The 12101-nt window shown below is 41.9% G+C and overlaps 1 protein-coding gene across 2 annotated transcripts in view; it reads left to right on the top strand.

Annotated features, from left to right (window-relative positions):
• Nucleotides 1–7021, top strand: part of GJB7 (gap junction protein beta 7) — a 135790-nt gene extending 128769 nt beyond the window's left edge. For both annotated transcript variants that reach the window (XM_086925237.1, XM_086925238.1), the window contains exon 2: nt 6117–7021. In XM_086925237.1, the coding sequence (XP_086781363.1) occupies nt 6135–6926 (792 nt within the window). In that variant the 5' untranslated portion in view covers nt 6117–6134 and the 3' untranslated portion in view covers nt 6927–7021. The remainder of the gene's footprint in view (nt 1–6116) is intronic.
• Nucleotides 7022–12101: the final 5080 nt, after the last annotated feature.

The following is a 12101-nucleotide window of genomic DNA, read 5'->3' as shown; positions in this document are numbered from 1 at the left end:
TGTGGACATTCACAAAAAAAGTGCATGGACTTTGCCTTTGTAAAATGGCTACTTAAACGATGTATTAACTATGTTTTCCAAGTGTAAGTGGCCAACGGGCTCCCTAGAGTTCTTGCGGATTAGAAGATACACACAATAAACGTCTGTAGGTGCTCCCAACCTGAACGTGCCTTTCAAGAGTATCATATGTTAACAATAACAAAACAAATTATTAACCTAACTACCAATTTTGAGTTCCGCAGTAGTGTGCCACGAACTGAAAAAGCAATTCGATTCCTTGTCAGGTGTTGTAAGCACAAGATAAATAAAATTATAATTGCATTTACAACATTCAGCGCTGGTGCCAAGTTGTTGTTGCAGTGAATAGGCTTGTCATTGCTCAGCAGCAGGCGGCAGGAGGTAAAAGGAGAGGAAAGAAAAGGGCTTAAGGGGCGTAAAATGGCTCCTGCAGGGAGTAAAAAAAAAAATATGACAAGCAGTTTAATTGAAACATTGGAGCCAAGTGAGAGAGAAGCTGCTGTCTGCAGGACCACAATGCAGGCAGCTCTGTGCTCTGCTCCAGGGTTGGACTGGCCTTTTGAGTAATCAGGCACGTGCCCAAAGAGATGGTCTGATATATTAGTGTCTCGTCCATTTTTTTGTAGTTTGTGAGCCTGTTTTATGGTCAGCTGGGCTGGTTTTTAATGTTGAAAACTAAATATTGCCTAGAATAAATACAAATTCATGGTGTCCTGGGTCTGGGCCTAGCTCGCCCATGCCAAAAGCCAGCCCTGATCGAATGCATTCATTTCACAAGAAAGCACAGGCCACCCTGCTCCTGCTTTTCGAATGTGCTTCTACACAGTTTGGACTGAAGAGGTGTTTGAAACCTGATGTTGGATTCTTTCTGCCATTAATAATGCAGGTAAAGGTGTTTGTGAGCAGACGGTTGCCAGGGTGGTGGGCGAGCGGCAGCAACAGGAGTATGTGATGACATAGGTGCAGACCTCGTGCATCTGCTATATGCTTCTCTCTACAGCGGCTTGCACACAGGCTCGTGGAGAGTTTTTAGTGCTGTCGAGCACACAACCCACTGCCTTTACCAGCAGGAACCGACAACAGTGCTGTCCCATTGCGCGAAGACTTTTTTTGCATCTGTACACTGGTTGCACATGGACATTAGGGGGTACATTTATTATAGATTTTGCATCATCCTGTGCCACGCAAGGCTATGCAGGGTGGTGCAAAACCTACAATGATAATTATCAAGCTACTCAAGGCCCTCATGCATAGCCCTACGTGCCTTGGTAAATCTAATGTAACACAAGGCAGCGCAAATTGCTGGCTTGCGTTACACTGCGTGGTGAGGGCATTACATGGGTAGTGCGTGGGTGTTCCCGCACATCCACCATGTAGGTTATTCCAGATCAAAACTAATGCAGTGAAATGCATACCCTTCCAATGCAAAACGTATGCTAGACATCACGCGCAAACCCTTGCACTAGAGTGCAAGGTTGTGTGAAAGGCTCAATCCAGCCTAAAGGATGCAGGGCTGGGTGGGGGGGAGAGCAACCGCTCCATACCTGATTAGATGTGGTGCTGTCCTACTCTCTACATCTCATGCAGTGCAGCACAGAAAATTTGGTTGCTGTGCTGCATGACGTCTTCTTAAATTTGCCCCCAAATATTTAGTGCTGCATGGAAATTACGCTCGTTTTTTCATTCACATTTACCACCAGTTTTTGCTGGAGGTAACTGTACATGCAGTTGGAGAAAAACGCAGAAATAAGAAGCAGGTTATGGGCAAGTTCTGTTTTTAGTCGTTTAACCTTGTGCTTTTCACATGATAGTTTATTTAGATATCTTCAGTTGTCTGCCGCATTTCTTGAGGTCTGTGTGTTGAACTGAAAGGGTCTACAACCACATTTGTTTTGAGGAATAACAGCATTTCACCATTTTCAGTTTACCCGAATAATGTCCTTAAAAACTAAGCAGACCATCTATGTATTGATCTATTTATTTTCCAGTTTTGGATAGCCCGAAGCAGACTTAACTAGTTCACAGGGCTAATTATATAAATTATCAGTTAGTTGAGCAAGACAAAAATAACGAAAAAAACAGTAGCCTAAATAAAACAGAAGCTATGTATATACAGGGCACAAGTCTTAAAAAAAAGAAGTGGAGGGACTAACCAAGTTAGGCAGTATGCAAGTGACATCACAGCACATGACATCGCATGTGGCATCACAGGCAGTGGCAACACAACCCAAGATCTCACAGGAAGTATAATCACAAGAAATGACGGGAACATTTACAAAAACTCCATTCTTAGCAGCACAGCCCCCAGTGAGGCTGCTTTGCGTTGAGCGACAGGGAGAAAACAGGAGAACACCATATCTTCAAAGATATGGCTCTCTTCTCCCCTTTCCATTGCGCCAGCGCTAACAGCTGCCGTGCATCACGCATACACAGTGCCATAGCGTTAGGGTGGCTGAGTCTAGCATAGGTTTTGTACAGGAAGGGTACCTTTCCTGTACAAAATACCATGCCTAGACAAGGTGCAAAGGTTTTCCCGTGCAGCACGCATGCAAAGTTGGAAAAGGAAGGACAAATGAAAGCATTTATCCTTCCTTGCACCTACTTTAAAAGGGCGAAGTTTTCTCACGCTAAACCCAATCTACTTTATTTAGTAAATTGGGTTTAGCGTGAGAAACCATTGGTGGTTGCCTGGGAACGTCCATACTTCAACCTTGGTATGTCCTCATGGCACTAAGTAATGTAAAGCAGGGCCATGCACTGCTTTGCATTACTTTTCCATTATTTCCAGCGCTAAACTAGTTTTTCGCTGGAAAGTAAATTGGAAAAAAGATTTTGTGCCAATTTGCACCACTTTTGTGACACAAACACAGCGCAAAATCTTCATAAATTTCCCACGACATTTGATCTTAAGACCTTACACATATGTTTAGCAAGGCTATCATGAATACATTTGAGCGCAGTACAATATTTAACAAATGAGACTGTGCATCTAGTTTGTGCCAAAAAGTGATACAACCACAATGAAAAATCTGGGCCTCAATTTATGGATTTTTTTTTTGTAATTCTGCCACAAAGAAATTGCCCACAAGGAGAAACGTGGTAGTAAATATGGTAATAAATGGTTAAAATGACTACATTTTAAAATACCTTATGGGGGTTAAAGCACCTGCTGCATAGCTCTTTGTATGCCCATTAAATCTCAGGGAAGAAGAATAATAATGGTAAGATAACCCTAGAGGTTAGTGCATTGGCTTGAAAGATCTGTATTTTGTCTAGTCCCAGTTCTGAATCAAAGTAGCAGAGAGAGTCAGGGCCGGACTGGGAACCAAAATGGGCCCTGGCAAAGTGTTCGGCCGCCCCTCTCACCCCCCCCCCCCCCCCCCGCCCAGGGGTTGGGGTTGCCGCCGAGCTCTTTTCCAGGGCCGGTTTTCTGACGATTTTGTTACAGGGCGAATTTTGCAGCTATCCTGCAAAAACGGCCCTGTAACAAAAACGGCCCCCACCCTTGTGGCGCCCCAGGGGATTGCCCGGTGCCCGCTACAGCCAGTAGCATTAATATGTCTCCTGCAAAGCACATCATGCAACACAGATGACAGGCTAAAATTCTAAATACACGGGTAAACGGGTAAGTAGGTTACTAATTTTACCACAGAGATCCTTTTGATACTTGCAGTTCATAAATTGCGATCCTTCTAATATAGCACAGTGAGCTATGAAGGACATGTGACTCCTACACCTCACTGTCTTATGTAACGCATCCTGTACATTGGTTTACATCTCATGATTTATTGTCAATGAGTAATGTGTATGAGTGATGTAAAGTACTCTTACATTAAGATTGGGATGAGTAGGGCTATAAAAGGGATAAAACAAAATAGTGGTATTTAAATCGTTTTTTTGTGTAAATATTGGGTCAGAACAACACATCTGACATTCCTACAGTGCATGCATATCTCTTGTGTACAGGGACTGAAAAAAGACAAAAGCATGCCTCTCTTAAGTGCCTGTGAAGTGATCAGCTGGGTGCCTTTGTTTCCCCTCCGTTACATTTGCTTCTAAATGAGAGGCTCCAGATAGCTCCCAGCCAGGATACTCCACCAAAAGGAAGACTGATGGTACCTTAAATTCGGCCTTTGTTTACAGCCCAGCTGGTATGTAAAATAACAAAGGCCCAAGGGATGGCTCCTCCATATGAGCATCGGAGCTTCACACCAATGCTTTCTTGCAGTGTGAGAAGCAGAAACGTCAAATGGTATAAATACAATTTTCCGTTTCTGCTTCTCGCATTGCGAGAAAGCAGAAATAGGGTATGTCTGGTTGGGGGCCGACTGGTGGGCGGATCGGGGATGAGTGGCTAGCCCAATGTTATGGGCACTGACTATTTGGTCAGTCCCAGTGCCGACCAAACTAGTCATGAACACTCTCCCGTTTTCTCCATGTAGGCTGAATGCAGGTAGCATGGAGAAAACGCCCTCCCCATAGACGCCTGTACGGACGGTGTGCTAGTCAATCACAATGCTTTCATTGCAGCGTTTTGATTGGCTTTGGGAGGAGAGTGAGGTTTCCTGCTTCTGCTTCCTGTGAGCATTCAGCAGGAGAAGCGACACAGGAGTCTGGGACCGGAGACAAAGGTGTTAAAAATTTTTTTTTAATTAACCCCCCCTCCCCGCGCCATCTGCCCCCCATAACACCACCCCTAGTCATGCTGGCCGTGACAGAAAGTCCCCTTGTCTGCATGTTGCTGCTCTGAACGAAAGCAGACAACATGCAGGCGCTGCTGGATGTGCCCTGGTGTGAATTAAGCATTTAACTCAGGGGCCCAATTAATTGGTAGGGTGTACTTGTCCACTGTGTGTAAAGAGTGGGTTGAGGCCACCTCCCTGCATTTACCCTAGACTTTGGTTCCCTGTTTATATGCATATAAAACACAACGAATTGCAGGAAGATGCCTGACTGGAGACAGTGCACAGCAACTCCGAGGTTCTCCCACCTCTGTAATAATAATCATAAAATCCTCCTCATCCATTCAAAAGGAGGTGCCGGCACACTCCTATAAAGAGCTTAAGTGTTTATTTCACCTTCACCGTGAAAGACCTTAACGCATTTTGGCTACCAACATAGCATTGGTCAGGATTATGAGCACCATCTTAAAAGTGCATTATATTCACCAAATGTTAAAATCATCAATAAAATACTTGTGGTCACTTATGTTTGTATTTAGTTCCCTTTCAGAGCAATGGAAAATATATTTTTAACTTAAGTAATCTATTTTGTATATAAAAATTTCACATTTAGGCCTCACATTGTGTAACCAAAATCATCCATTACTATTTCACAGTCATGTCATTTTGACATGTGTAATTCAAATGGTATCATTTCACATTTCGCTCAGATGGGGAAGCATTATTAATGTGAGCAACAATTGAAATAGATTAATTTAAGAGAGTAACAAGATATTTGTTTTTTTTTATGTCCACATAGAATGGAGTTACCATCATTCAGTCTTGATAGCATTAGTGACTGGCTCACATAGAGCATCTCTTTTGAAATATGTATGGGGCATGAGTGCTTGTAGGGCCAAAGGAAGAAGATGTAAATAAAAAGCAGCAGATTGTTGATGAATGATGAAATGTAAATAGTGGTTAGAGTGTGGTAAGCGAGGGAACCTGGGAAATATTTGTTTGCGTAATTTATGTATGAACGTACAACAGTTCAAAATACCAAAGTGATTGAAGATGTTTTAAAATGGTCAGGCTTTTGTACATATGAAATAATTTCAAACAGCTTTAGAGTATTTATATTTCCTATGGTTGATATGGGGCAGGGAAGATTCTTGTGGCTCCTTGACCTGAGTGATCATCATTGTGCAGTCAGACCTAAACGAGCAATCATTATTGATGCTGTATTTTTCCCACTACCTTTTAAGGAGGGCAAAGAAACCATTTTTTTTTGTAAATAGAAAGGACTATCATTGGATGCTCTCTATTTTACAAATTTTTAAATTATAAAAATGTTATGGCCAAAGATCCAATCAATAAAATGACTTCATTTATTCCACAGTTGAAGAGACTTACATTTCTTCTCTTTTACTTTTGCAGAACTCATAAGAAGCCGTCATGAGTTGGACCTTCTTGAGAGATATCCTCAGTGGAGTCAATAAATACTCCACAAGTATCGGAAGAATCTGGCTGTCCGTGGTGTTCGTCTTCCGCCTGCTCATTTACGTGGTGGCTGCCGAGCATGTGTGGAAGGACGAGCAGAAGGAGTTTGAGTGCAATGTCAGGCAACCTGGCTGTGAGAATGTCTGCTTTGACCACTTCTTTCCCATATCCCAGGTCAGGCTCTGGGCCCTTCAGCTCATCATGGTGTCCACTCCGTCCCTTCTCGTTGTTCTGCATGTCGCGTACAGAGAGAACCGAGAGAAGCGATACCACCGAAAGCTCTATGACAACCCAGGCAGCATGGACGGTGGCCTCTGGTGCACCTATATTATCAGCTTGCTTTTCAAAACAGGCTTCGAATTTGGCTTCCTTTTCTTGTTCTACAAACTGTATGATGGATTCAACGTGCCCAGGCTTGTGAAGTGTGAAATGAAGCCATGCCCCAACTCGGTGGACTGCTACATCTCCAAACCCACCGAGAAGAAGATTTTCCTCTACCTGGTGGCTGTGACATCAGGTTTGTGCATTCTGTTGAATTTATGCGAACTCGCCTACCTGCTTTTCAAACACTTTGCAAAATACTGCCTTAGAAGGTACAACGACAGGTTGCCTGCAGGGGAATGCAAATGCAAGAGCCTGCATTGCGACAGCAGGCCCAACCAGCTGGTCAATGGTGTTGCTGTGCCACTGAGGCAATCCTCGACAGACATTCCACAGAGAGATGAACAAATTGCACCTGCAGTTTAACTGATCAGAGAATCTAAGGTCACTGTAAATATCCCTTGATTGAATCACATTGTTTTATATCCCACGTGTATCCTAATAAATATTATAGAAATGTGGATGTTGTTTCTTTGCTTAAATCACCTAAAAGATATAGAACATTGTACGAAATGTACCCTTTTCATTCTCAGTTGAACCACTGTGTATGGAAACCAATCAATTTTCGAAGATACAGATTAGAAACAAGCAGTAGGGAAAATACAAGAAGGGAAAACCCTGCCCCAGGTGGAATCCTTTACCTATTGATGCTTAACAGAGATTCACATTGATATTTTCACAGTGCTAAAGCACTCTAGGGCCATCATTCTTAAGGGCCGCACCAATCCTGACTCGGGTTCAAATAGAAGACTGCAGCCAATTTGGACTACATCTTTGGCCACAATTACTGCACCCCTGCGCTTTTCCCCCGCACAGATTTTTTCAGAAAAAAAACATAAAAATGACAAAATCCCGAGTGTTCATGTCCATGGAGGTACATGAAAATAAACCAATCCCAAAATACCTCTGAACCCTTTCTGGTCACAGTTACTCCTGTATTTGCGAATGGTGTTTTGTGTATGTTGGACATAAAAATTGTTTAAAGCAATCAGCACAAAAGACAAAACCAATGTCGAGTTTAAGCCTCCTTCACATAGGACTACAGAGGGTGGTACCCGATTATCACTGTCGGAATACCGTCTGACATAAATATTGTGTCCTAAATATACTTTACAGATGTCTCGCCCCATTGCAGTTCATGATAGAAATTATACACCATATGGGACCATATTTGGTAAACAATATTTAGGATATTATATTCACGTAAAATAATATTTGTGTATACAATATTTTGACAAGGGCCTTCAGGAGGACACTTCTCCGGGCAAGCTCTGACTTACTGCCTTTACATTGGGTGTGCTAGCGGCTTACCTGGCTCTCACGTTTGTCTTTGTTTTCTGCTCTGCCAGCTACAATGTGCTGCCTAATTGTTGGGCCTCATTCACAAAGAAAATACAATCTGCACTGTTAGAGGAACTATTCCTCGCGGGTGCAAATTTACGATTTCACCATTACTCATAAAACTCAGTAGTAGTACAACTGGGAGGATATGTCACATCTTTCCAGGCTAACTACTGAATAAATCATAAATATTTTTAAAAAAAATACAATTTCATCAGTCGTTAAATATACAATGTGTACACCTACTCACAGCTGGATTATGTTCTGCACAGGGGAAAACATTTTCCCCACGGAGGAACCCTTCCCTACACACAAGCCAGCTTTGGGGTGAATCATTCCCTTCCCAACCCTGGAAGAGGGGGCAACTAATGCGCTTTGATGCTGTAAAACATTGACCGTTTCCAAGATGGAATGGGGTGAGTTAGGGGTTTGTGATTTCCCACAAATTTACAAGTTTGTGGGCATTCCCAAACTTGCAAGTCAAGCCACGCCTTCTTTTTACCACTCTCCTGGGGTTTACTACTGCATGGTTCAATGCGCGGATGATGGAGGATTACAAAGTAGCAAACACATTTACTCCTGGCAGTTATTCTTTTGTGGCCATTTGCCAGTAGTAAATGGAGCCACTTCCGGCAGTAAGCATTGGTTTGCAGACATTTGTGGCTTGTTAGTCAAGTTCCTTCTGTGCAAGGCAACATTATTTCAGGCTGAAGACTTGTCCCTGCCCTTCACTTCCTAAAAGCTCTGAGCATGAAGCTCAATATTACCGAAATAATCCTAAGTGAAGGTTAAGAAAAACAAGACTTTGAGACCTGTATTATTGGTAATCAAACTATTCGCACTGAATATTGACAAAAAAAAGTGCAAATAACAAAAAGAGCTCCAATTCTTCAAGAGGCAGATCACATCTCAGTGGGTATGTATGATAGGACAGCTCGAAAGCTGTACGTGATAAGGCACAGCTCCATACTTCTAGGTGACCTGGTATAAATTTGTACTAGAGCTGCTGCAGGCCCTGTAATACATCTAGTTGACACAACATAGCTGTGTCCTTCCGGGTTGACAGTGACCGACTCAGCACCGTTATGGTGAAAAGGAACACATCAAAACTTCTAGGTTTAAGACCTGCTCCATGCTGCAAGGTGGAACGCCACAGTTCCAATTTTAAGTGAGACAGGGCAAGTGCTTCTGAAGATACAAGGCTCAACACTTGTTACAAAAGTACATTACAAGTAGAGTAAATTGCAGGTGCAGTTGAAAGGACAGGCCCCAGCTCATCACAGGCATCTTGGGTGGAAAGGCTTCCTGAAGTCCCGGTTCCCAACTGAGTCCATTGCTGTGTAATGAAATAGTACACGATTGAGGGCTATGCTATTGATTGTGATAGGCAAGTGCAAGAATTAAATACAAGTACAAGTAGTCTAGAAAATATGACTATATCCTTTACTTTAACAGTTCGGGCTGGACTGTTCCCATGAGGCACAGGGTCAAGGCTGATTTGCATATGGCCATGTCTGAACTGGGGTGGTGTGGAGTGCAAAAAAACGAGGGATTTAGGCCCAGATATCTGTACTGGGGTGAATGTATGACATTGTTCTGCATTCTGTCCATCAACTGTTGTTTTTGTATATCCTTTACTTTGACACTGTTCAGCACTCTGCTGCTTCTTGTCTAGATACTCTCTGTAAAAGTAGCACATACATACATGACAAGCTCTGAAAAGCCAGGCTACAACTACACTTTTAAATGCATGGATGGCATAATACTGCTGAACTGGTAAAACTGTGAAATATGACACAAATAAGGCTGGGCAATGGTTGTGTAGCCAGCCCATATGTATCTTACGGTCTTTCTTAAACACCATAGCAAGAGCGGGTTGGAAGAAATACACACATACTTCACCATACCCCAAAATATGCACATCAACCATCAATTGGTACTATATTTTAGCGCAAAAAAGTGTCCCTGCTTCAATTTTTGCGGCAAGGACACATTTTGCACAAAAAAATGCCAAAAGCAAAAGCACTGCAAACAACTGCTGGCGGTCTGTATTTCCCTGGCATTCATGGTAATATTTTACCAGAAACTGTACAATCGCACTCATTTGTACTGCAAATGGAGCATAATTACATGAAGTAGCATAATAGTGTAATTTAAGAATGTTTTGCAGAACAAGCATAAAACATAATTTCCAAAATTATGTAAATTACACCGGCATCATTTAAATTTCACCCTGTCCTTCATATTTTTCGACTTTTATTTACTTTCTCTCTCCTTAAAATATCTTCCACTAAAAAGCTCGAGAGTGGGAAACATTCAATTTGCTCTCTTTCTACTGCAAAGCCTCCCTCAAAGGTCTTTCCAAACATTCAAACTTTCAAATTATATCAATGACAGTAGTGACCAAACTCTCTTTCATCACAAAAGTGCTACTGCAAATACCAGTAGCATCAATCTTCAAGCTTCCAAGGACACAGGGATACCGGAGTTGATGAGCAACAACATACGATGAACCTAGACCTTTACTAGAGTTATACTGTTGACTAGAAGAACCTCTTCCAATGATGGTGGGCCTGCAACAAAAAGCAGTAAGTACTGGGCAGCTACAGTAATGCAGAGATCAAATATTAATTCATTTACTTTTCTCAGGAAGCAGCCTTACATATGTGTCTCTGTGGATTATAGGAACCAGCCTTTGAGATGTCCAAAATATACAAGACATCTGAAGCAGTGATATAGGACCAAGAGTAGCATCGTCAGGGCAAGTAGGGGCTTAACAAAATATTGAAGTTAATTTTACAAGACAACAGGAAAAATCAGGCACACATAATTTTACAATGAGTGACCCGAAAATGCTTCTTATTGTTTGACTGTACACTTGCCATTCTGCCTTCTTATCAACTTCATGAAGTATTTTCAGTTCATTATTACTCATTTTCCCTGTGATCTTACTGTTCTGAGAAGTGTACTTAAACGTATTCCTAATATAGAACTTCATGAATATTGCCTCACCCACCACAAGCATACACGTAACTGTGTACCTAGGCATCTCTGCGGCCTGGCTTCATAGACTCCCCCAGCATGCACACAGAAGCCGCCAGACTGACAGAAGGCCTCTGCGGTCCCTTGCACACCACTTCATTTCACTAGTATGTCACAGCAACACTTATCTGTCTGTACTGTCAATGGAGTAGCAATGGAGCAAGAGACACTTATGCAAGGAAGGAAAATGGACCCTCAGAGTTTCTAGCTGGCTAGTAACAAGTGGACATGACCGGACTGCAGAGGCCCCACTGGAATCCAAGTCCACTGCACATGCAATTAATGAAACATTATACAGCTCCCTCAACCTTTTACATACGTATGTCTCTTGGAAGGCGCAATGGGCATCAATTCACCAAAACTGACGTAATGTACTCTATGGCTCCATGATGCCATCACAACTGAAACTTTATTCCACCATTTGCCCACACACGGTCTTTTGTTTTTCTGCTGGATGGTTAGAGAAAGATAAAATATGGGCTACTATAGAAGGGAATCAACTGTGCGTGAAAGGAATGTTCCTGACACCAAAAGACTTGCGCACATTTAACATGAAATTGAGAAGTTTCTTCAGATCATTATACTTCTTTGAAATATGATTTTCCAAACATTCAACTTATTTTCATTCATGAATTTCTTTATTGGATTATAATTCTTTTCATTAAATCCATTTATCAGTACAAATGTATCCTTTTGAATGAACTTTATCGATATATTTTATACACCACCCAATGCATTTCGGGGCATCCAAATTCGACCCTTCTTCAGGGGTCTAAAAAAGGAGAAATACAGGACCAGATTAGCCTCAAATGTCATAATACTCTTTTAAACATACACAACCTGATATACATTTCAAATTGATACAACTGTGAACAAACGTGTAGTACAATGTGAATGAATCAAAAGCTGTTCAAACAATACAATCACAGTAAACTGGTGAAGGAAATCAGTGACTTTAGTTTTGAAAAACTACAAAGATTCTTGTTGGAAACGCTGTTTGAAACATGTAACAACAAATTGTTTCAAGTGTGCAAACCTAAAACGGGCTGAAATGGAGCACTTTATACTTGAATTAGTTGCCAATGGGGCATGCTCCATTTCAGCCGGTTTTAGGTTTGCATACTTGAAACAATTTGTTGTTACATGTTTCAAACAGCG

This window comes from Lissotriton vulgaris, chromosome 6 (genome assembly GCF_964263255.1).
Source record: "Lissotriton vulgaris chromosome 6, aLisVul1.2, whole genome shotgun sequence".
Lineage (NCBI taxonomy): Eukaryota > Metazoa > Chordata > Amphibia > Caudata > Salamandridae > Lissotriton > Lissotriton vulgaris.
The sequence above is the reverse complement of the archived record's forward strand: the minus strand, read 5'-3'. Positions and strand labels throughout refer to the sequence as shown.